General features: G+C 57.6%; 1 protein-coding gene across 1 annotated transcript; it reads left to right on the top strand.

Moving 5' to 3' along the window:
- The first annotated feature begins 303 nt into the window (after nucleotides 1-303).
- On the top strand, nucleotides 304-1560 carry LOC310890653 (olfactory receptor 14C36-like). The gene has a single exon (XM_083852966.1). It carries the CDS (start codon nucleotides 425-427, stop codon nucleotides 1346-1348), a length of 924 nt encoding a protein of 307 aa, XP_083709092.1. The 5' UTR covers nucleotides 304-424; the 3' UTR covers nucleotides 1349-1560.
- Nucleotides 1561-25878: the final 24318 nt, after the last annotated feature.

The following is a 25878-nucleotide window of genomic DNA, read 5'->3' as shown; positions in this document are numbered from 1 at the left end:
TTTTCTGTGCTGTTCTTTAGGACCTGCAGACAAGGAGATGTAATTTTTTAGCACAGCCTCTGAGTGCAGCCATCCCACACCTGAGTGCTGCAAGCAGCCAGCAGCTGCGCACCAGGGGATGGACAGAGCAGCCCTCCTGGACGTGACCTCTGGCTGAGGTTTCCGCCACAGCAACAACATTTACCGCTGCAGTGGAGCAGAGGTGGCGGGTTGGGGGCTGATGGGCTGAGGTGGCTGCTAAGTACGGGACACTCAGGAAGCACAAAGCAGGGCTACAACCAGGGAGAGACACAAAGGTAACCCTGAAAGAAACATGATGTGAAGGCTTTAATGAGGAAAGAAATGAGTACTGCTCAGGGAAATTTCCCCTAACACTCAGTCTGTATTTTTTCTTCTTTGCAGTGCCCTTGATGAAGGGCAGGAAATGCCCAACAGCAGCTCTGTGAGCGAGTTCCTCCTGCTGGCATTTGCAGACACGCGCGAGCTGCAGCTCCTGCACTTCGGGCTCTTCCTGGGCATCTACCTGGCTGCCCTCCTGGGCAACGGCCTCATCCTCACCGCCGTAGCCTGCGACCACCGCCTCCACACCCCCATGTACTTCTTCCTCCTCAACCTCGCCCTCCTCGACCTGGGCTGCATCTCCACCACTCTGCCCAAAGCCATGGCCAATGCCCTCTGGGACACCAGGGCCATCTCCTATCAAGGATGTGCTGCACAGGTCTTCTCCTTTCTGTTTTTTATATCAGCAGAATTTTATGTTCTCACCATCACAGCCTACGACCGCTACGCTGCCATCTGTAAGCCCCTGCACTACGGGAGCCTCGTGGGCAGCAGAGCTTGTGCCCAGATGGCAGCAGCTGCCTGGGGCAGTGGCTTTCTCAATGCTGTCCTGCACACGACTAGTACATTTTCATTGCCCCTCTGCCAAGGCAATGCTGTGGACCAGTTCTTCTGTGAAATCCCCCAGATCCTCAAGCTCTCCTGCTCGGATGCCTACCTCAGGGAAGTTGGGGCACTTGTGTTTAGTGTTTCTTTAGCATTTGGCTGTTTTGTTTTCATTGTGGTGTCCTATGTGCAGATCCTCAGGGCCGTGCTGAGGATGCCGTCTGAGCAGGGCCGGCACAAAGCCTTTTCCACGTGCCTCCCTCACCTGGCCGTGGTCTCCCTGTTTATCAACACTGCCATTGTTGCCTACCTGAAGCCCCCCTCCATGTCTTTTCCATCCTTGGACCTGGTGGTGGCAGTTCTGTACTCAGTGGTGCCTCCAGCACTGAACCCCCTCATCTACAGCATGAGGAACCAGGAGGTCAAGGATGCCTTGGTGAAACTTATGACTAGATGTGTTTAAGAATCAATAAATTGCCCCTCTCCTTTTGCATGTAGCACATAATATCAACTATAACAGAAACAAGAAATCTGTAAATTTTTGTTGCTGTTGATGTTAGTTAATATTCCAGGATTTTCTTAATTTAGCCCATGTTGCCCAGTGATATATCTTTATTTGTCCCTTTTCTATTTCTGTCTGTGTTGTGTTTGCAGCTCAGAGATTCTGTATACAAGGAGCCCGTCTCTCTGTGAACATAAACAAAATATAGGAGCCCGCACTGTCTTCCTTGTCTGATGTCCCACCTGTGAGACCTGGTCTGGCTCTGCAGATCCCTCCTAAGGGGGGATCTCCTCCGGCACTGCCTGAAGGCTGAGGCCTTCCTGCAAAGCTGCTGTCAAGAACAAGCCCCAGGAAGAGGCTCCAAAGGGGCACGATGCTTTGCTTCTTTCCACGGGGTCTCGGTGTGGTGAGAGCACAGACCCAGCATGGACTTTCAGGGATTTGGGGCTGGTTCAGAGGTTCCCTGTTAGCTGCCAGTGCCCTCCAGTTGATGAATGTTCCCATTTCCTAGGCACTGGGGCTCTACGGCACACGATGGGGCTGATGGCTGACAGCACCTCCCAGGACTGCAAGTAACTGGCTCCTGTGTCTCTGAGAGGCTGGGAGTCCAGCAGCAATGCCATGGGCTTGAAGGATCACAACCTGCTCACATCTCCCTGGGCAGGTCCTGGGCCATAAAGGGGGTGTTTTGTAGGTGTGGTATTAGGAGCTCAGAGGTGCCTCAGAAATTCCTAATCCAGTCCTGAGTGAATATCTCTGAAGAGGATTGTGAGTTGAGCTTTTTCTGAAGTAGCCGACAGGTCATCCCTTGGCTCCTGGGATCCTGGGATCTCTGCCATTAGGCTCACATCTGCCAGGGTTCGTGATAGGCCAGCAGAAGGCACCTGCTTTGCGCACAGGTTGTGAGATCCTCTCTTCCTAAGTACCTGGTAGGCCCCATAGAGGAAGAGGTCTTGGGCAGGGGTTGTCATGTCAGAAGTTTCAGCTTTTGCCTAAAGTCATCCTGACTTGTGGGGACGACACAAAGCTGGGAGGAGTGGCCGATACCCCAGAGGGCTGTGCTGCCATTCAGAGGGACCTCGGCAGGCTGGAGGGCTGGGCCGAGAGGAACCTCATGAAGTTCAGCAAGGGCAAGTACAGGGTCCTGCGCCTAGGGAGGAATAACCCCAAGCACCAGTACAGGCTGGGGGGGGGGGGGTGACTGTCCTGGTTTCCGCTAGGATGGAGTTAATTTTCCTCCTAGTAGCTGGTACGGTGCTGTGTTTGGGATTTAGGATGAGAATAATGTTGATATCACACTGATGTTTAATTGTTGCAGAGCAGTGTTTACACCAGGCCAAGGACTTTTCGGCTTCTCGCTCTGTCCTGCCAGCGAGCAGGCTGGGGGTGCAGCAGGAGCTGGGAGGGGACAGACCCAGGACAGCTGACCCAAACTGGCCAAAGGGGTATTGGCGTCATGCTAAACAATATATAGGGGTGGCTGGCCGGGGTGGGGGGCCGGCTGCTCGGGAATAGGCTGGGCATCGGTCAGCGGGTGGTGGGCAATGGCATTGTGCATCATTTGCTTCATACACATTATTATTATTATTATCATTATTATTATTATTATTATTACTAGTACTAGTACTAGTACTATTAGTATTACTACTATTATTATTATTACTATTATTACTATTACTATTATTATCCTTTCTTTTGTGTCCTAATAAACCCTTTCTATTTATCTCAACCCACAAGTTTTCATTTCTTTCTAATTCTCTCCCCCATCGTAGAGAGGGAGAGGGAAGAGTGAGCGAACCTCTACAATGATTTCGTAGAGGTAAGAGGCTTCAGGTAATGTTGATGCTGCTTTAACACTGAATTGAAACATTGATACAAGGCCGTTACCCAATTTTAAAGAGTAACCTAAATCCCTAAACCTAAATGTTACTCCAACACCCTTACAGGAATCCACTAGTCTAAAGCTTAAACTCAAAGTATTCCATGAAGCAAAACTCAGCCCATAGCCCTTTGCCTTTGCCTTCACTCTTGTGCTCACCCTAATCCCTGCCTTCAACGCTAGCATTAATATCCTCTATTAAACCTAGACTTCTAGGCAGACGTAGAACAAAAAACTATTCCACAAAGCTTGCCCATAACCTAACCACAGACCTGACACCGTAAGCAGACCAACACATTTGCTAAATTTCTAACCCAGAAAAGTGAGCCCTAGTCCCAAAGAGACTAGAGAGGTCAGCTCTGCCTCAGGATCTCCTGCCCCAGCAGGAGGAAGGGGACTGGGGCAGTGACTGGGAGGTCACTTCTGTCTCTGCAGCTGATAGGGCAGCAGCAGGAACGTGTCACGCAAAGGGACTGTGAGGTCCCTTGTGTCTGGAGGTGGCAGGTCAGCCTTGGCTTCTCCCTGGGATCTGCACTTTGGGGCTGACATCTGCCAGTGGCCCTGCTAGGCCAGCAGAAGGCCCCTGCTTGGCATGCTGCCTGTGGGATCCCCTCTGCCTCCATCCCCAGGACGACCCAGACAGAAAGAAGGCCCGCACAGGGCTTGTCCTGTCCCTTCTGCTTGAGTCCAGCACTGGACAGCAGGAGGCACAAGGCTTGGCTGTGTCTAGCCAAGAAGCTGCAAGGTCAGCAGCAGGCCCAGGCCTTGGAAGATGCTGGTGAGTGTCTATGATCAGACTCTAGCTTTGTGTTTCAAGCAACAGCTGGTGAGGGTTGAGGAAACATTGGTGAAATGATGGAAAGTTCTGGATGAGAGCAAGATGGTGAACAGAAATGGGTGTCCGCAGACTTCAAGGAAATAGGGCAAAGTGTGGCACAGCATAGGAAAGCCTGCAGAGGAGAAGGCAGAGGGTGCTGGCAGGAATGGAAGGCCCCAACAGCCCTGACGTTTTTGTCCCTTTGGCTAGAGCTTCTGAGGAGACGAGATAGAGTCATTGCAATGGGGCCTCACTGCTTCCTTGATACCCTGTGCAGGGGTGGGCAGGTGTCCTAATGAAGTTCTTCTCGTGGCATCACACTGCCCACCACATCATACAGACCCCAAGAAGAGCCCTGAGCCAGACGGGGGGGTGCAGGATCTCCCCTCCCAGTGGCTGGGGTCAGGCCTTGGCCCTTCTGCTTCACCAAAACCAACCAAGACTTTTCTCAGCACAGCGCTTTGCCTGGCTGCAATCATGGCCTCCAATTATCTGCCCTAACAAGTCCCTGGGGAGGCTTTGTTAGGAACAGCCCTCAGTGTGGCCCATTAATACTCCAAGTCACTTCAACTTTTCCTTCTGACTTTACTTTCTCAAGCAGTTGCATCATTCTCTTCTCAGTACCTGAGCTTCATAGACTAGGCACCAAAATACAGCATGGAACTCATTAAAATGCAGAACGTCCTAAGCAGCCATATCTCTCCCATGATTTTCTTCATGTCTTCAAGACTTGTAGAGCTAATTGGAGAGCTTTCATGGTGTAGTTAAGGAGGAAGATTTCAAAGAGCATCTAATAAAAATCTTTCCTCATTTTAAAGGCTGAATTTGCTGCATTTCATTTTGGAGCATCATTTTCCTATAGATATAGGTCAAGGGTTACTCCTTTGGAGCCCTTCTTAGGTAGGAAGAGCAGGGTTTTTCCTATGTAAAAACAAACAACAGGAAATCATGCTGCAATTAAAAATAAATAAATAAATAAATAAAAGTTCAAATTCCTCATTTTTTTGCCTCCAGTGATGTTTACCTTCCCAAAAGGATGACTGTACATGATCTATTTTTACGCTGATTAATAGGAAATCTAAAACAATACTGTTATTATTAATCTATATCATATGAATTCAATGATAAATTATGAGTTTCTGGCCTAGGAAACCATTAGACAAACTGCTGAGAGATGGTCGAGCTGGAACTCACTGAAACTCAAAGCAGCAACTGGGTTGGTGAGAGCGGTCTGAGTGATCCAAGAGTAAGGGGAGGGCAAAGCAGGAGAACCATGGGAAGTGCATAGGTCCAGACAGGCAGCTGGAAAGGGGACGTTCAGCATGGACTGTTTAATCAAGACGGGTGGATGTACCTGGAAGATGAGGGAGCACACCATGATAGACAAAGCCATGACAAAGCAAGTACAGGTGAACACCAGTATTTCTTCTCCTGCAATAAATATAGATCATGGAAATTCACATTTCTTCATGACAGAAATTATCATTCATGTGAGACATTTAACGAAGGGGATTGAATCATTTGAGCTGATGAGAAGATGCTTTATTAGCTAAGTAGTAAAAAAATAATGGGTATTCATGCAGAGCTTTGCTGCCTGACCATAAGCATAACCAGGGAAAACCTCCTGTGGCCCCGTTGTGTTTGAGGCACTTCCCTGGACCAGCAGATGTCAGAAGAGACCTGCAGGAGACCGGAGCCCTTTGGGAAAATCAGGTGGAGCCAGGTGGAGTTCCCAGGGCACCTCCACTGCCAGCAGTGGTCTTTGTCCCTGTAACTGCAGCCCAGCCCAGCACAGGAAACCCCTTCAAAGACAAACCCCTTCTTCAGTGGGTTCCTGGGACTGCTCTAGATTTGAAATGCCTGTTGGAAACCCATGATATTCTTATTCGTACTTAACCCATGATACCCCTTATTCCTACTAGACACTTGAACATGCATTTACCTTCCTGGGTCATCTTTAGCAAACTCAGGCTGAAAAACACAAGTATAGCGTGCTTCAAATGGCTGAGGCAGAACCCATCAGCTTGCCCCACTTTGGAAATGGTCCCCGTCCAACTGAGGTTTTGAAAGAGAAAAATGTGAAATGACCCGTCAGGTCAATGCGCAGAGTAAGGGAAAGTCACACATATTGTGCTGGAGTGTCAGAAGGCAAAAAGCACTGCACCGTGCCTCAGAGTAACCAAGGAGACCTAATCCAGTTCATCCGTGAGATAAAGCAGAGTGAAGGACGTTGAGTTGTGTCCTAACATGAAGAAGGATGTACATCACTGGTGAAGGAGCTGTCTTTTTGTGCCATCACCAATGCAAATTACACAAGAACTACATCAAATAAAGGTAAGCTGTCCCACCCTGGCCCTGTCTCACCACAGGGCAGTGGACGACCATTTTCAGTTCCAGCCTCTTTTTCAGAGAGGCTTTGCCCTCTCCCTGCGCACCACGGGGCAGAGCCTGGCCCTGGATGCTCTGTGAGCGCCGTGCAGGACGTGGCAGGCTGCGGTGAGGGGACGAATGCCCTGGGCCCCCTTCCTGCTCTGCCCAGGCCAGCAAGGGCCCCGAGCAGCCTCGTGTCCCCTGCCCCTGCAGCTCGGGCTCCCTTCCCCAGCCCTGGCTCTGCAGCACCAAGCCCTGCTGGGAGCCCTCCCCTGCATGCTGCCACCGCTCCCTGACGCTGCTGGTGCCCTCTGCCGGGCACTGCCCAGCCCAGCCCAGCCCCTGCCCACCTCTCCCCAGCTCCCGGACCTCTCCCAGCCCGGCAGCCCAGGCTGGGCTGGCCCCAGGGCAGTGCCCACCGCAGGCTGCTGCAGGGCTCTGGGCACGGCCAGCACAGCCCCAGCCCCTCGCAAGGCACCGCAGCTGCTGGCACAAAGGCGGCTCTGGGCCTCCCCAGCAGCCCCCGCGCTGGGGCCAGCCACGGCTCAGGAGATGGAGGGCCGTGAAGCTGCAGGAGCCCTGCTCTCCTGCCTGGGACATCCCCAGCACAGAGTGCCTGTGCCCCGCAGGGCCAGCCCCGCTCCCCAGGCCAGCACAAGAGGCCTGGCCCACGCACAGAGCAGCCTGCCCCGTTCAGGTGTCTGCACAAAGAGCTTTCCCTTTCTCCTTTACCCATCTGTGCAGGCCCAGAAATGCTGCCCTGCTCTTCCCCAGGGCCATCCCTGCTCCCAGAGAGCCTTGCCCAGGGCAGTGTGTCCGTGCTGGCCTGGCCGCCCGTTGGTGCTTCCCTCCCCGTGCTCCCCACAGAGCCCCGAGCTGGCGGTGCTGCTCTGCAGAGCCAGGGGTCTGTGTTGCCCTGGGACCCCCAGGGGATTCCCCGATGCCCGTGCTGCTCAGGGTGGGCAGCAGACCCAAGTCAGTGGGGCTCTCTGCTGCTGAGCCCCTTTCCATCTGCCCTGGTGTCTCAGTAGCAGAGGGCAGTGCTTTGCAGGGCCCTGGGGGGTTTCTAAGAGCTGAACGGGCAGGCAAGTGCTGTACTAGATCCAGCTCATGAGCTTTCAAAGAAGCTGTCCTGAGCCACGGTTGACTCTTGGGTAACTTTGCCTGCTGGCTCCTCACAACCCCTGCGGGCATGGCAGAGCCCTCCTTAACCCATCGGCTCCTCATGTTCAGCTTTTCCTTGTAACGAAATGCTCTAACTTGTATCATCAGTCATTAGATGAGGAACTCACTACCAACCCATGCTTGCACACTGTCCCTGGAGATCAACTGACGTCTCTTGGCACATCCAGATTCCTCTCCAAGATGTCATTTGCCTTCAGCCCCAGCACCAGTGGGACAGTCCCAAGCAGATAATTCAAGAGCCAGTTGTTTGCTGGGCCATAGGCAAGCAAGAAGGCAGCTCCCAGTCCAGCCCTTGGTCCTTCACTGATCACTCTGGGGTTCTGATACATTGTGAGGCCCAGAAAAGCAAGGGGTCTGGTCAGGAAGCAGCTCCTTGGGTGTATTCCTGAAACCAGCTTTGCAAGAGGCGTGCAGAGATATTGAAGAGACGTCACTGTAGGGATAACAGGACTGTCACCAAGGTACATGAGACCTCAACACTAACACAGATACAAGAGAGCAAGGAAACAATGAGGAACCAAAAAGAGAGCAGCAGTGAAAAGGCCACGTCCTGCTGCTGGCCATGGCCATGGCTCCAGGGAAGCAGCAGCCCCAGGGAAGGCAGCAGAGAGGCAGAGCCCAGCGGGCAGCGAGGGGCAGCCGCGAGGGCCAGCGGGGCTGCTCCTCCCTGTGGCAGCTGGGCTCTGGGTCCTGAGCCCCTCCTGTGTGCTGGGGCTGCTCCCCCAGCTCCAGACAAGGGAAGAAACGGAGCTGAGACCTATGAAGTTCTCAAGGTTTCCTCAGTAGGTGTAGGTACACAGGAAGCCGGCTTCTATAGGTAAATAACTGACAAGGAGGAGACTAAGAATAACATTATTTAATCACAGAATCACAGAATCACAGAATCGTCTAGGTTGGAAGAGACCTCCAAGATCATCTAGTCCAACCTCTGACCTAACACTAACAAGTCCTCCACTAAACCATATCACTAAGCCCAACATCTAAACGTCTTTTAAAGACCTCCAGGGATGGTGACTCAACCACCTCCCTGGGCAGCCCGTTCCAATGCCTAACAACCCTTTCAGTAAAGAAGTTCTTCCTAACATCCAACCTAAACCTCCCCTGGCGCAACTTTAGCCCATTCCCCCTCGTCCTGTCACCAGGCACGTGGGAGAATAGACCAACCCCCACCTCTCTACAGCCTCCTTTAAGGTACCTATAGAGAGCGATGAGGTCTCCCCTGAGCCTCCCCTTCTCCAGGCTAAACAACCCCAGCTCCCTCAGCCGCTCCTCGTAAGACTTGTTCTCCAGACCCCTCACCAGCTTCGTTGCCCTTCTCTGGACTCTCTCGAGCACCTCCATGTCCTTCTTGTAGCGAGGGGTCCAAAACTGAAGACAGTACTCGAGGTGCGGCCTCACCAGAGCCGAGTGCAGGGGCACAATCACTTCCCTAGACCTGCTGGCCACACTGCTTCTTATGCAGGCCAGGATGCTGTTGGCCTTCTTGGCCACCTGGGCACACTGCTGGCTCATATTCAGCCGACTATCAACCAGTACTCCCAGGTCCTTCTCCGCCAGACAGCTTTGCAGCCACTCATCTCCCAGCCTGTAGCGCTGCTTGGGGTTGTTGTGCCCCAGGTGCAGGACCCGGCACTTGGCCTTGTTGAACTTCATGCAGTTGACCTCAGCCCATCGCTCCAGCCTATCCAGATCCTCCTGCAGAGCCTTCCTTCCCTCAAGCAGATCGACACACACACCTAACTTGGTGTCATCTGCAAACTTACTGAGGGTGCACTCAATCCCCTCATCCAGATCATCGATAAAGATATTAAAGAGGACCGGCCCCAGCACTGAGCCCTGGGGGACTCCACTAGTGACCGGCCTCCAACTGGATTTGACTCCATTCACCACAACTCTCTGGGCCCGGCTATCCAGCCAGTTTTTAACCCAACGAAGCGTACGCCAGTCCAAGCCCCAAGCAGCCAGTTTCTTGAGGAGAATGTTGTGGGAAACGGTGTCAAAAGCCTTACTGAAGTCAAGGTAGACCACATCCACAGCCTTCCCCTCATCCACCAAGCGCGTCACTTGGTCATAGAAGGAGATCAGGTTCATCAAGCAGGACCTGCCTTTCATAAACCCATGCTGACTGGGCCTGATCGCCTGGTTGCTCTGCAAGTGCCGCGTGTTGACCCTCAACATAATCTGCTCCATGAGCTTCCCTGGCACTGAGGTCAAATTAACAGGCCTATAGTTCCCCGGGTCTACCCTCTGGTCCTTCTTGTAGATGGGCGTCATGTTTGCTAGCCGTCAGTCAACTGGGACCTCCCCCAATAGCCAGGACTTCCGATAAATAATGGAAAGCGGCTTGGCCAGCTCCTCCGTCAGTTCGCTCAGTACCCTCAGGTGGATCCCATCCGGCCCCATCGACTTGCGTACATCCAAGTGTCGTAGCAGGTCGCCAACCATTTCCTCATGGATAGCGAGGGCCACATCCTGCTCCCCATCCCATTTCCACCAGCTCAGGGTACCAGGTATCCAGAGAACAACCGGTCTTGCCGCTAAAGGCTGAGGCAAAGAAAGCATTGAGCACCTCAGCCTTTTCCTCATCTTTTGTAACTAAGTTTCCCCCCGCATCCAGTAAAGGATGGAGATTCTCCTCAGTCCTCCTTTTTGCGTTGATGTATTTGTAAAAACGTTTTTTGTTATCTTTAACGGCAGTAGCCAGATTGAGCTCCAGATGAGCTTTGGCCTTTCTAATTTTGTCCCTGCACAGCCTCGCAACATCCTTATAGTCCTCCTGAGTAGCCCGCCCTCTTTTCCAAAGATTATAAACCCTCCTTTTTCTCCTAAGCTCGAGCCACAACTCTCTGCTTAGGCAGGCCGGTCTAGTTCCACGTCGGCTCGTCTTTGGGCATGTGGGGACAGACCGCTCCTGAGCCATTAAGATTTCCTTCTTGAGGAGTGCCCCGCCTTCCTGGACTCCTTTGTCCTTCAGAACCTCCTCCCAAGGGACTCTGCCAACCAGTGTCCTGAACAGCTCAAAGTCAGCCCTCCAGAAGTCCAAGACAGCTGTTTTACTGGTCCCCTTCCTGACTTCGCCAAGAATAGAGAACTGAACCATTTCGTGGTCACTCTGCCCGAGATAGCTCTCGACCACCACATCTCCCACCAGTTCGTGAACAGAAGGTCTAGCGGGGCACCTCCCCTGGTAGGCTCTCTAACTAGCTGCATCAGGAAGCTATCTTCCGTGCTCTCCAGAAACCTCCTAGACTGCTTTCTCTGGGCTGTGTTGTGTTTCCAGGATATGTCTGGGAAGTTGAAGTCCCCCACGAGAACAAGCGCTGATGATTTCGCGGCTTCTGCCAGCTGCCTGTAGAACTCCTCATCAGTCTCCTCATCCTGGTTCGGCGGTCTATAACAGACCCCCACCAGGATGCTTGCCTTGTTGGCCTTCCCTCTGATCCTAACACACAGGGACTCAACCTTATCATTCCCAGCCTCAAGTTCCTCAACATCTAAACACTCTCTAATATAGAGAGCCACACCACCACCCCTTCTGTGCTGCCTGTCCCTTCTGAAGAGCCTATAGCCAGACATTGCAGCACTCCAGTCATGAGAGTGGTCCCACCATGTTTCCGTGATGGCAACCAAGTCATAGCCTTCCCGCTGCACGATGGCTTCCAGCTTCTCCTGTTTGTTGCCCATGCTGCGTGCATTAGTGTACATGCACTTCAGCTGGGCCATTGCCATCTTCCCCCGGCTCTGCCATTGTTCCCCCCGGCACAGCTCCAACAGGCCTTCTTTCAGCCCCATCCCTCTTCTTTCCTAGTTTAAAGCCCTCTCAGCGAGCCCTGCTAGCTCCTGGGCTAGGATCCGTTTTCCCCTTAGAGATAGGGACCCGTCTGCGGCCATCAGGCCGGGTGCCGAGTAAAGCGCCCCATGGTCAAAAAAAACAAAATTTCTGTGCTGGCACCAGCCTCTGAGCCACGTGTTAATTAGGTGGGCTTTCCGTGTCCTCTCGGTACCCCTCCCTGCTACTGCAGGGATAGATGAAAACACCACCTGTACTCCCGCTCCATCCACTAACCGTCCCAGTCCCCTAAAGTCCCGTTTGATAGCCTTCAGGCTTCTCTCCTCAATATCATCACTGCCAGCCTGGACTATCAAAAGAGGGTAGTAGTCAGAGGGGCGGACCAGGTTGGGAAGCTTCCTGGCAACATCCCTGACCATGGCCCCAGGGAGGCAGCAGACTTCCCTACGGGTAGGGTCAGGTCGACAATCAGGGCCCTCTGTTCTCCTGAGAAGGGAGTCGCCTACTACGATCACCCTTCTGTCTTTCTTGGTGGAGGCAGTCTTGAGGCGTGGGGTCGGCTTCCTCGCCCTAGGCATCCTCCTGGGTAGACTTTCTACCTCATCTTCACCCACCGGTCTCTCAAGCTCAGGGCCTCAAATCTGTTGCGTAAGGGCACCTGGGAAGGTGGGGCCGGTAGGGGGGGGCGTTGCCTGAAAGGTCAAGCAGGGACCTGTCTCCATCCCTCCTCAACTTCTAGGTCGCCTCCCTCTGCCTGACAGCGACAGGGCAGGGGGTCCACCCCCATTTGGGGTGTCTCACCCCAGTACCTCTCCTTCAGGCCCTGCAGGGAGTCACTCCACCAGTCTATCTCCCGCTCACACTCCCTAATAGCCCTCAACCTCTCCACCTCCTCTTTGAGTTCTGCCACCAGGTGGACCAGGTCATCCACCTGCTCGCACCTCATACACACGGCGCCTCTGCCTCCCTCAGACGGCAGCAACAGGCTCAGGCAGTCCCTGCACCCAGAGACCGGAACTGCCGCATTGTTGAGCAGGCGGTCAGTCTGGGTGGCCACAGACTCTCTAGAGAGAGCGCTCTGCCTGGTGAAGACCATCGCAGCCCAGCTAGCAGTCGACAGCCGTTAAAGATGTTGTTCTTATGGGCGGGGGGAAACTCCGCCCTCACCGCCCTCCCTGCTCGCCCTGCCTGCGCGAACTGCCTCTCAAACTGCTGCGCCCAACCTTCTGACGCGCCACGCCCTGTTTGCCTGCCCTGTTCACCGCGCTCCTGGTCGCTCGCGCTCCCTAGGGGCTGCTTTTGAACGGCCGGGGAGGGGGGTGCTGCTGGCTCCGCCTACGCCTCGTCAGCCTCCCTCGCGGGGGCTGCTGGGTGCTAGCGGCTCGCACGAGCGGCCTCGATGTCGGAAAAAAAAGCCCTGCCTGTCCCGATCCGCTGCTCTGCTGCAGAACGCTTCTGCACGGAGCCGACCCCCGAGACTTCAGAGAGTCCACTTGCACCCCGTAGGACCCACCCCGGTGACTCCAGAGAGTCCACGGGCACCCAGGAGGACCCACCATGGTGACCCCAAAGAGTCCACGGGCACCCCGGAGGACCCACCCCGGTGACTCCAGAGAGTCCACTTGCAACACGGAGGACCCACCCCGGTGACTCCAGAGAGTCCCCTTGCACCCCAAAAGGGCCCACCCCGGTGTCTCCCAGAGAGTCCACTTGCACCCCGGAGGACCCACCCTGGTGACTCCAAGAGTTTCCACTTGCAACCTGGAGGACTCACCCCGGTGTCTCCTACAGAGTTCACTTGCACCCCGGAGGACCCACCCCAGTGTCTCCCAGAGAGTCCACTTGCACCGCGGAAGACCCACCCCGGTGACTCCAGAGAGTACACGGGCACCTCGGAGGACCAACTCCGGTGATTCCAGAGAGTCCACTTGCACCCCGGAGGACCCACCCCGATGACTGCACAGAGTCCCCTTGCACCCCGGAGGACCCACCCCGGTGTCTCCCGGAGAGTCCACGGGCACCCCAGAGGACCCACACCGTTGTCTCCTACAGAGTTCACTTGTACCCTGGAGAACCCACCCCAGTGTCTCCCAGAGAGTACATTTGCACCCCAGAGGATCCACCCCAGGGACTCCCAGAGAGTCCACGGGCACCCCTCAGGACACACCCGGGAGACTCCAGAGAGTCCACTTGGACCCTGGAGGACCCACCCCGATGATTCCAGAGAGTCCATGGGCAACCTGGAGGTCCCACCCTGGTGACACCCCGGAGGACACACCCCGGTGACTCCAGAGAGTCCATGGGCACCCCGAATGACCCAACCCGGTGACTCCGAGAGAGTCCACGGGCACCCCGGAGGACCCACCCCGGTGTCCCCCAGAGTGTCCACTTGCACCCCGGAGGACTCAACCCGGTGACTGCAGAGAGTCCACGGGCACCCAGGAGGACCCACCCCGGTGACTCCAGAGAGTCCCCAGGAACCTCGGAGGACCCACCCCGGTGACTCCAGAGAGTCCCCAGGAACCTCGGAGGACCCACCCCGGTGACTCCAGAGAGTCCCCGGGCACGTCGGAGGACCCACCCCGGTGACTGCAGAGTGTCCACTCGCACCCCGGAGGACCTACCCCGGTGTCTCCTACAGAGTTCACTTGCACCCCGGAGGACCCACCCCGGTTACTCCCAGAGAGTCCACTTGCACGCCGGAGGACCCACCCCGATGACTCCAGAGAGTGCACTGGCACCACTGGGCATGCACCCCGGTGACTCCAGAGAGTTCACTTGCACGCCGGAGGACCCACCCCGGTTACTCCCAGAGAGTCCACTTGCATCCCGGAGGTCCCACCCCGGTGACCCCAGAGAGTCCACGTGCACCACGGAGGACCCCCCCCCCAGTGTCTCCCATAGAGTCCACGGGCACCACAGAGGACCCACCCTGGTGATTCCAGAGAGTCCACGGGCACCCCCAAAGACCCACTCCATTGACTCCAGAGAGTCCACTTGGACCCCGGAGGACCCACCCCGTTGACTCCAGAGAGTCGACTTGCACCCCGGAGGACCCACCCCGGAGACTCCAGAGGGGAAACTTGCACCATGGAGAATCCACCCCTGTGACTCCAGAGAGTCCATGGGCATTCCGGAGGACCCAACCCAGACCCTCCAGAGAGTCCACTTGGACCCCGGAGGACGCACCCCGATGACTCCAGAGCGTCCACGGGGAACCTGGAGATCCCACCCTGGTGACTCCAGAGAGTCCACTTGCAACACGGAGCACCCACCCCGGTGACTCCAGACAGTCCACTTGCACCCCAGAGGACCCACTCCAGTGTCTCCCAGAGAGTCCACGGGCACCCTGGAGGACCCACCCCGGTGACTCCCAGAGAGTCCACTTGAACCCCGGAGGACCCACCCCGGTGTCTCCCAGGGAGTCCACTTGCACCCCGGAGGACCCACCCCGGTGACTCCCAGAGAGTCCACTTTCACTCCAGAGGACCCACCCCGGTGACTCCAGAGAGTCCACTTGCACCCCGGAGGACCCACCCCGGTGACTCCAGAGAATCCACGGGCACCCCGTAGGACCCACCCGGTGACTCCAGAGAATCCACGGGCACCCCGTAGGACCCACCCGGTGACTCCAGAGAATCCACGGGCACCCCGTAGGACCCACCCGGTGACTCCAGAGAATCCACGGGCAGCCCGGAGGACCCACCCCGGTGACTCCAGAGAGTCCACGGGCACCCCGGAGGACCCACCACGGTTACTCCAGAGAGTCCCCTTACACCCCGGAGGACCCACCCCGGTTACTCCAGAGAGTCCACGGGCACCCCCGAAGTTCCACCGCTGTGACTCCAGAGAGTCCCCTTGCACCCCTGAGGACCCACCCCGGTGTCTCCCAGAGAGTCCACTTGCACCCCCAAGGTCCCACCCCAGTGACTCCAGAGAGTCCACGGGTACCCCGGAGGACCCACCCCGGTGACTCCAGAGAATCCACTTGCACTGCAGAGGATCGACACTGGTGACTCCAGAGAGTCCACGGGCATGCCGGAGGACCCACCCCGGTGACTCCAGAGTGTCCCCTTGCACCCCGGAGGATCCACCCCGTTGACTCCCAGAGATTCTACTTGCACCCCGGAGGACCCACCCAGGTGTTTCCCAGAGAGTTCACTTGCACCCCTGAGGACCCACCCCGGTGACTCCAGATAGTACAGGTGCACCCCCGAGGTCCAACCCCGGTGACTCCAGAGAGTCCACTTGCACCCCGGAGGACCCACCCCGGTGACTCCAGAGAGTCCACGGGCACCCTGGAGGACCCACCCCGGTGACTCCAAGAGTGTCCACTTGCACACCGGAGGATCCACCCCGTTGTCTCCAAGAGTGCCCACTTGCAACCTGGAGGACTCACCCCGGTGTCTCCTACAGAGTTCACTTGAACCCCGGAGGACCCACCCCAGTGTCTCCCAGAGAGTCCACTTGCACCGCGGAGGACCCACCCCGATGACTGCAGAGAGTCCCCTTGCACCCCGGAGGACCGACACTGGTGACACCAGAGAGTCCACGGGCACACCGGAGCACCCACCCCGGTATATCCCAGAGAGTCCACGGGCACCCCAGAGGACCCACCTCTGTGACTCCAGAGAGTCCACTGGCACCCCGGAGGACCCACGACGGTGTCTCCCGGAGAGTCCACGGGCACGCCGGCGCTCCCACCCTGGTGACTCCAGAGAGTCCACGGGCACACAGGAGGAACCACCCCGGTGTCTCCCAGGGAGTCCACTTGCACCCCGGAGGACCCACCCTGGTGACTGCAGAGAGTCCACGGGCACCCCGGAGGACCCACCCCGGTGACTCCAGAGAGTCCACTTGCACCCACGAGGACCTAACCCGGTGACTCTGAAGAGTCCACGGGCACCCCGGAGGACCCACCCCGGTGACTCCAGAGAGTCCACGGGCACCCCGGAGGACCCACCCCGGTGACTCCAGAGAGTCCACGGGCACCCAGGAGGACCTAACCCGGTGACTCCAGAGAGCCCATGGGCACCCCGGAGGACCCACCCGGTGACTCCAGAGAGTCCACTTGCACCACGGAGGTCCCACCCCTGTGACTCCAGAGAGCCCACGGGCACCCCGGAGGACCCACCCAGGTGTATCCCAGAGAGTCCACGGGCACCCCAGAGGACCCACCTCGGTGACTCCAGAGAGTCCACGGGCACACAGGAGGAACCACCCCGGTGTCTCCCAGAGTGTCCACTTGCACCCCGGAGGACCCACCCTGGTGACTGCAGAGAGTCCACGGGCACCCCGGAGGACCCACCCCGGTGACTCCAGAGAGTCCACTTGCACCCACGAGGACCTAACCCGGTGACTCCGGAGAGTCCACAGGCACGCCGAAGGACCCACCTCGGTGACTCCAGAGAGTCCACGGGCACCCCGGAGGACCCACCCCGGTGACTCCAGAGAGTCCACGGGCACCCTGGAGGACCCACCCCGGTGACTCCAGAGAGTCCACGGGCACCCAGGAGGACCTAACCCGGTGACTCCAGAGAGCCCATGGGCACACCGGAGGACCCACCCGGTGACTCCAGAGAGTCCACTTGCACCACGGAGGTCCCACCCCTGTGACTCCAGAGAGCCCACGGGCACCCCAGAGGACCCACCCCGGTGTATCCCAGAGAGTCCACGGGCACCCCAAAGGATCCACCCCGGGGACTCTCAGAGACTCCATGGGCACCCTGGAAGACCCACCCCGTTGTCTCCAAGACTGTCCACTTGCACCCCGGAGGACCCACCCCGGTGAATCCAGAGAGTCCACGGGCACCCCAGAGGATCCACCCCGGGGACTCCCAGAGAGTCCACGGGCACCCCTCAGGACACACCCGGGAGACTCCAGAGAGTCCACTTGCACCCCGGAGGACCCACCCCGGTAACTCCAGAGGGGAAACTTGCACCACGGAGAGTCCACCCCTATGACTCCAGAGAGTCCATGGGCACCCCAGAGGACCCAACCCAGACACTCCAGAGAGTCCACTTGGACCCCGGAGGACCCACCCCGGTGACTCCAGAGAGTCCACGGGCACCCCGGAGGACCCACCCCGGTGACTCCAGAGAGTCCACGGGCACCCTGGAGGACCCACCCCGGTGACTCCAGATAGTACAGGTGCACCCCCGAGGTGCCACCCCGGTGACTCCAGAGAGTCCAAGGGCAACCTGGATATCCCACCCTGGTGACTGCAGAGAGTCCTCTAGCACCCTGGAGGACCCAACCCTTTGACTCGTTAGAGTCCATGGGCATGCCGGAGGACCCACCCCGGTGACTTCCAGAGAGTCCACTTGCACCTCGGAGGACCCACCCCGGTTACTCCCAGAGAGTTCACGACCACCCTGGAGGACCCAGCCCAGTGAATCCAGAGAGTGCACGGGCACCCCGGAGGGCCCCGGAGGACCCACCCCGGAGAATCCAGAGAGTCCACTTGAACCCCAGGGGACCCACCCCGGTGACTCCAGAGAGTCCACGTTCACCCCGGAGGACCCACCCCGGTGACTCCAGAGAGTCCACTTGCACCCCGGAGGACCCACCCCGGTGACTCCAGAGAGTGCACTTGCACCCAGGAGGACCTAACCCGGTGACTCCGGAGAGTCCACTTGCACCCCGGAGGACCCATCCCGGTGTCTCCCAGAGAGTCCACGGGCGCCCCGGATGACCCCGGAGGACCCACCTCGATGAATCCAGAGAGTCCACATGAACCCCGGAGGACCCACCACGGTGACTTCAGAGAGTCCACGGGCACCCCAGAAGACCCACCCCGGTGTCTGCCAGAGAGTCCACTTGCACCCCGGAGGACCCACCCCGATGACTCCAGAGAGGCCCTTGCAACCCGGAGGACCCACCCCGGTGACTCCAGAGAGTCCATGGGCACCCCGGAGGACCCACCCTGGTTTCTCCAGAGAGTGCACTGGCACCACTGGGGATGCAGTGCAGTGAGTCCAGAGAGTGCACTGGCACCACTGGGGATGCACTGCGGTGAGTCCAGAGAGTGCACTGGCACCACTGGGGATGCACTGCAGTGACTCCAGAGAGTGCACTGGCACCACTGGGGACCTACTCCGGTTACTCTAGAGAGTGCACTGGCACCACTGGGGATGCACTCCGGTGACTACAGAGAGTGCACTGGCACCACTGGGGATGCAGTGCAGTGAGTCCAGAGAGTGCACTGGCACCACTGGGGATGCACTGCAGTGAATCCAGAGAGTGCACTGGCACCACTGGGGATGCAGTGCAGTGAGTCCAGAGAGTGCACTGGCACCACTGGGGATGCACTGCAGTGACTCCAGAGAGTGCACTGGCACCTTGGGGATGCAGTGCAGTGAGTCCAGAGAGTGCACTGGCACCACTGGGGATGCAGTGCAGTGAGTCCAGAGAGTGGACTGGCACCACTGGGGATGCAGTGCAATGACTCCAGAGAGTGCACTGCATCCCCACTGGTGCCAGTGCACTCTCTGGACTCACTGCAGTGCATCGCCACTGGTGAAAGCGCACTCTCTGGAGTCACTGCACTGCATCCCCACTGGTGCCAGTGCACTCTCTGGAGTCACTGCACTGCATCCCCACTGGTGCCACTGCACTCTCTGGAGTCACTGCACTGCATCCCCACTGGTGCCAGTGCACTCTCTGGACTCACTGCACTGCATCCCCAGTGGTGCCAGTGCACTCTCTGGACTCACTGCACTGCATTCCCACTGGTGCCAGTGCACTCTCTGGACTTACTGCAGTGCATTCCCAGTGGTGCCAGTGCACTCTCTGGAATCACAGCACTGCATCCCCAGTGGTGCCAGTGCACTCTCTGGAGTCAATGCACTGCAACCCCCGTGGTGACAGTGCACTCTCTAGAGTCACTGCAGTGCATCCCCAGTGGTACAAGTGCACTCTCTGTACTCACTGCACTGCATCCCCAGTGGTGCCAGTGCACTCTCTGGACTCACTGCACTGCATCCCCAGTGGTTCCAGTGCACTCTCTGGAGTCACTGCACTGCATCCCCAGTGGTGCCAGTGCACTCTCTGGACTCACTGCAGTGCATCCCCAGTGGTGCCAGTGCCCTCTCTGGACTCACTGCACTGCATCCCCAGTGATGCAAGTGCACTCTCTGGAGTCACTGCACTGCATCCCCTGTGGTGCCAGTGCACTCTCTGGTGTCACTGCAGTGCATCCCTTTCTTTGCCTCAGTCTTTAGCGGCAGTACCGGTTGTTCTCTGGATACCCAGTGCCTTGAGCTGGTGGAAGGGGATGGGGAGCAGGATGTGGCCTTCGCTATCCATGAGGAAATGGTTGGCGACCTGCTACGGAGCTTGGATGTGCGCAAGTCGATGAGGCCGGATGGGATGCACCGAGGGTACTGAAAGAACTGGCGGAGGAGCTGGCCGAGCCGCTTACCATAATTTATCGGCAGTCCTGGCTATCGGGGGAGGTCCCGGTTGACTGGCGGCTAGCCAATGTGACGCCCATCTATAAGAAGGGCCGCAGGGCAGACCCGGGGAACTATAGGCCTGTCAGTTTGACCTCAGTGCCAGGAAAGCTCATGGAGCAGATTATCTTGAGGGTCAACACGCGGCACTTGCAGGGCAAGCAGGCGATCAGGCCCAGTCAGCATGGGTTTATGAAAGGTAGGTCCTGCTTGACGAACCTGATCTCCTTCTATGACCAAGTGACGCGCTTGGTGGATGAGGGAAAGGCTGTGGATGTGGTTTACCTTGACCTCAGTAAGGCTTTTGACACAGTTCCCCACAACATTCTCCTCAAGAAACTGGCTGCTCGGGGCTTGGACTGGCGTACGCTTCGCTGGGTTAGAAACTGGCTGGATAGCCGGGCCCAGAGAGTTGTGGTGAATGGAGTCAAATCTGGTTGGAGGCCGGTCACTAGTGGTGTCCCCCAGGGCTCGGTACTGGGGCCGGTCCTCTTTAATATCTTTATCGATGATCTGGATGAGGGCGTCCAGTGCACCCTCAGTAAGTTTGCAGATGACACCAAGCTAAGTGCGTGTGTCGATCTGCTCGAGGGCAGGAAGGCTCTGCAGGAGGATCTGGATACGCTGGAGCGATGGGCTGAGGTCAACTGTATGAAGTTCAACAAGGCCAAGTGCCGGGTCCTGCACCTGGGGCGCAACAACCCCAAGCAGAGCTACAGGCTGGGAGATGAGTGGCTGCAAAGCTGCCTGGCCGAGAGGGACCTGGGAGTATTGGTTGATAGTCGGCTGAATATGAGCCAGCAGTGTGCCCAGGTGGCCAAGAAGGCCAACAGCATCCTGGCCTGCATAAGAAGCAGTGTGGCCAGCAGGTCTAGGGAAGTGATTGTGCCCCTGTACTCGGCTCTGGTGAGGCCGCACCTCGAGTACTGTCTTCAGTTTTGGGCCCCTCGCTACAGGAAGGACATGGACGTGCTCGAGCGAGTCCAGAGAAGGGCGACCAAGCTGGTGAGGGGTCTGGAGAACAAGTCTTACGAGGAGCGGCTGAGGGAGCTGGGCTTGTTCAGCCTGGAGAAGAGGAGGCTCAGGGGCGACCTTATCACTCTCTACAGTTACCTTAAAGGAGGCTGTAAAGAGGTGGGGGTTGGTCTGTTCTCCTACGTGCCTGGTGACAGGACGAGGGGGAATGGGCGAAAGTTGCGACAGGGGAGTTTTATATTGGATGTTAGGAAGTACTTCTTTACCGAAAGGGTTATTAAGCATTGGAACGGGCTGCCCAGGGAGGTGGTGGAGTCACCATCCCTGGAGGTCTTTAAAAGACGTTTAGATGTAGAGCTTAGCGATATGGTTTAGTGGAGTACTTAGAGTTAGGTCGGAGGTTGGACTCGATGATCTTGAGGTCTCTTCCAACCTAGAAATCTGTGATACTGTGATCCCCACTGGTGCCTGTGCACTCTCTGGACTCACTGCACTGCATCACCAGTGGTGCCAGTGCACTCTCTGGACTCACTGCACTGCATCCCCAGTGGTGCCAGTGCACTCTCTGGACTCACTGCAGTGCATTCCCAGTAGTGCCAGTGCACTCTCTGGACTCACTGCAGTGCATTCCCAGTGGTGCCAGTGCACTCTCTGGACTCACTGCAGTCCATCCCCAGTGGTGCCAGTGCACTCTCTGGAGTCACTGCACTGCATCCTCACTGGTGCCAGTGCACTCTCTGGACTCACCGCACTGCATCCTCACTGGTGCCAGTGCACTCTCTGGACTCACCGCACTGCATCCCCACTGGTGCCAGTGCACTCTCTGGAGTCACTGCACTGCATCTCCAGTGGTGCCAGTGCACCCTCTGGACTCACTGCACTGCATCGCCACTGGTGCCAATGCACCCTCTGGACTCACTGCACTGCATCCCCAGTGGTGCCAGTGCACTCTCTGGACTCACTGCACTGCATCCCCAGTGGTGCCAGTGAACTCTCTGGACTCACTGCACTGCATACCCAGTGGTGCCAGTGCACTCTCTGGACTCACTGCAGTGCATCAGCAGTGGTGCCAGTGCACTCTCTGGACTCACTGCACTGCATACCCAGTGGTGCCAGTGCACTCTCTGGACTCACTGCGCTGCATACCCAAGGTGCCAGTGCACTCTCTGGACTCACGGCACTGCATCCCCAGTGGTGCCAGTGCCCTCTCTGGACTCACTGCACTGCATCCCCAGTTGGTGCCAGTGCACTCTCTGCACTCACTGCAGTGCATCCCCAGTGGTGCCAGTGCACTCTCTGGACTCACTGCACTGCATCCCCAGTTGGTGCCAGTGCACTCTCTGCACTCACTGCAGTGCATCCCCAGTGGTGCCAGTGCACTCTCTGGACTCACCGAGGTGCATCCCCAGTGGTGCCAGTGCACTCTCTGGACTCACTGCACTGCATCCCCAGTGGTGCCAGTGCATTCTCTGGACTCACTGCACTGCATCCCCAGTGGTGCCAGTGCACTCTCTTTACTCACCGGGGTGCATCCCCAGTGGTGCCACTGCACTCTCTGGACTCACTGCAGTGCATCCCCAGTGGTGCCAATGCACTCTCTGGACTCACTGCACTGCATCCCCAGTGGTGCCAGAGCACTCTCTGGACTCACTGTAGTCCATCACCAGTGGTGCCAGTGCACTCTCTGGACTCACTGCACTGCATCCCCAGTGGTGCCAGTGCACTCTCTGGACTCACTGCACTGCATCCCCAGTGCTGACTGTGCACTCTCTGGACTCACTGCACTGCATCCCCACTGGTGCCAGTGCACTCTCTGGACTCACTGCACTGCATCCCCAGTGGTGCCAGTGCACTCTCTGGAGGCACTGCAGTGCATCCCCAGCGGTGCCAGTGCACTCTCTGGAGACACTGCAGTGCATCCCCAGCGGTGCCAGAGCACTCTCTGGAGTCAATGCACTGCATCCCCAGCGGTGCCAGTGCACTCTCTGGACTCACTGCACTGCATCCCCAAGGTGCCAGTGCACTCTCTGGACTCACTGCACTGCATCCCCAGTGGTGCCAGTGCACTCTCTGGACTCACTGCACTAAAACCCCATGGTGCCAGTGCACTCTCTGGACTCACTGCACTGCATCCCAGTGGTGCCAGTGCACTCTCTGGACTCACTGCACGGCATCCCCAGTGGTGCCAGTGCACTCTCTGGACTCACTGCAGTGCATCCCCAGTGGTGCCAGTGCACTCTCTGGACTCACTGCACTGCATCAACAGTGGTGACAGTGCACTCTCTGGACTCACTGCAGTGCATCCCCAGTGGTGCCAGTGCACTCTCTGGACTCACTGCAGTGCATCCCCAGTGGTGCCAGTGCACTCTCTGGACTCACTGAACTGCATCCCGAGTGGTGCCAATCCACTCTCTGGATTCACTGCACTGCATCCCCCGTCGTGCCAGTGCACTCTGTGGACTCACTGCACTGCATCCCCAGTGGTGCCAGTGCACTCTCTGGACTCACTGCACTGCATCACCAGTGGTGCCAGTGCACTCTCTGGACTCACTGCAGTGCATCCCCGGTGGTGCCAGTGCACTCTCTGGACTCACTGCAGTGCATCCCCTGTAGAGCCAGTGCACTCTCTGGACTCACTGCACTGCATCCCCAGTGGTGCCAGTGCACTCTCTGGACTCACTGCACTGCATCACCATTGGTGCCAGGGCACTCCATGGACTCACTGCAGTGCATGCGCAGTGGTGCCAGTGCACTCTCTGGACTCACTGCACTGCATCCCCAGTGGGGCCAGTGCACTCTCTGGAGTCACTGCAGTGCATCCCCAGTGGGGCCAGTGCACTCTCTGGAGTCACTGCAGTGCATCCCCAGTGGTGCCAGTGCACTCTCTGGACTCACCGAGGTGCATCCCCAGTGGTGCCAGTGCACTCTCTGGACTCACTGCACTGCATCCCCGGTGGTGCCTGTGCAGTCTCTGGACTCACTGCACTGCATCCCCAGTGGTGCCAGTGCACTCTCTGGACTCACCGAGGTGCATCCCCAGTGGTGCCAGTGCACTCTCTGGACTCACTGGAGTGCATCCCCAGTGGTGCCAGTGCACTCTCTGGACTCACTGAGTGCATCCCCAGCTGTGCCAGTGCACTCTCTGGACTCACCGCACTGCATCCCCAGTGGTGCCAGTCCACTCTCTGCACTCACTGCACTGCATCCCCAGTTCTGCCAGTGCACTCTCTGGACTCACTGCACTGCATCCCCAGTGGAGCCAGTGCACTCTCTGGACTCACTGCACTGCATCCCCAGCGGTGCCAGTGCACTCTCTGGACTCACTGCACTGCATCCCCAGTGGTGCCAGTGCACTCTCTGGACTCACTGCAGTGCATCCCCAGTGGTGCCAGTGCACTCTCTGGACTTACTACACTGCACCCCCAGTGGTGCCAGTGCACTCTCTGGACTCACTCCACTAAAACCCCATGGTGCCAGTGCACTCTCTGGACTCACTGCAGTGCATCCCCAGTGGTGCCAGTGCACTCTCTGGACTCACTGCAGTGCATCCGCAGTGGTGCCAGTGCACTCTGTGGACTCACTGCACTGCATCCCCAGTGGTGCCAGTGCACTCTCTGGACTCACTGCACTGCATCCCCAGCGGTGCCAGTGCACTCTCTGGAGTCACTGCAGTGCATCCCCAGTGGTGCCAGTGCACTCTCTGGACTCACTGAACTGCATCCCCAGTGGTGCCAGTCCACTCTCTGGAGTCACTGCACTGCATCACCATTGGTGCCAGGGCACTCCAGGGACTCTCTGCAGTGCATACGCAGTGGTGCCAGTGCACTCTCTGGACTCACTGCAGTGCATCCCCAGTGGTGCCAGTGCACTCTCTGGAGGCACTGCACGGCATCCCCTGTGGTGCCAGTGCACTCTCTGGACTCACTGCACTGCATCCCCAGTGGTGCCAGTGCACTCTCTGGAGTCACTGCAGTGCATGCCCAGTGGTGCCAGTCCACTCTCTGGACTCACTGCACTGCATCCCCAGTGGTGCCAGTGCACTCTCTGGACTCACTGCACTGCATTACCAGTGGTGCCGGTGCACTCTCCGGACTCACGGCACTGCATCCGCAGTTGTGCCGGTGCGCTCTCTGGACTCACTGCACTGCATCCCCAGTGGTGCCAGTGCACTCTCTGGACTCACTGCACTGCATCCCCAGTGGTGCCAGTGCACTCTCTAGAGTCACTGCAGTGCATCCCCAGTGGTGCCAGAGCACTCTCTGGACTCACTGCAGTGCATCCCCAGTGGTGCCAGTGCACTCTCTGGACTCACTGCACTGCATCCCCAGTGGTGCACGTGCACTCTCCGGACTCACTGCACTGCATCACCAGTGGTGCCAGTGCACTCTCTGGACTCACCGCACTGCATCCCCAGTGGTGCCAGTACACTCTCTGCACTCACTGCACTGCATCCCCAGTGGTGCCAGTGCACTCTCTGGACTCACCGAGGTGCATCCCCAGTGGTGCCAGTGCACTCTCTGGACTCACTGCAGTGCACCCCCAGTGGTGCCAGTGCACTCTCTGGACTCACTGCACTGCATCCCCACTGGTGCCAGTGCACTCTCTGGACTCACTACAGTGCATCCCCAGTGGTGCCAGTGCACTCTGTGGACTCACTGCACTGCATCAACAGTGGTGCCAGTGCATTCTCTGCACTCACTGCACTGCATCCCCAGTGGTGCCAGTAAAATCTCGGGACTCACTGCAGTGTAGCTCCAGTGGTGCCAGTGCACCCTCTGGACTCACTGCAGTGCATCCCCAGTGGTGCCAGTGCACTCTCTGCACTTACTGCACTGCATCCCCATTGGTGCCAGTAAAATCTCTGGACTCACTGCAGTGCAGATCCAGTGGTTCCAGTGCACTCTGTGGACTCACTGCACTGCATCCCCAGTGGTGCCAGTGCATTCTCTGGACTCACTGCACTGCATCCCCAGTGGTGCCAGTGCACTCTCTGGACTCACTGCAGTGCATCCCCAGTGGTG

Source organism: Anser anser (genome assembly GCF_964211835.1).
Source record: "Anser anser genome assembly, contig: HAP1_SCAFFOLD_32, whole genome shotgun sequence".
In the NCBI taxonomy this organism is placed as follows: domain Eukaryota; kingdom Metazoa; phylum Chordata; class Aves; order Anseriformes; family Anatidae; genus Anser; species Anser anser.
Note: the sequence above shows the minus strand (reverse complement) of the source record. Positions and strands in the feature narration are given on the sequence as shown.

What these genes read in the sequence shown, in the direction of transcription:
- LOC310890653 (XM_083852966.1), top strand. Translation starts at nt 425, where the DNA reads ATGCCCAACAGCAGCTCTGTGAGCGAGTTCCTCCTGCTGGCATTTGCA.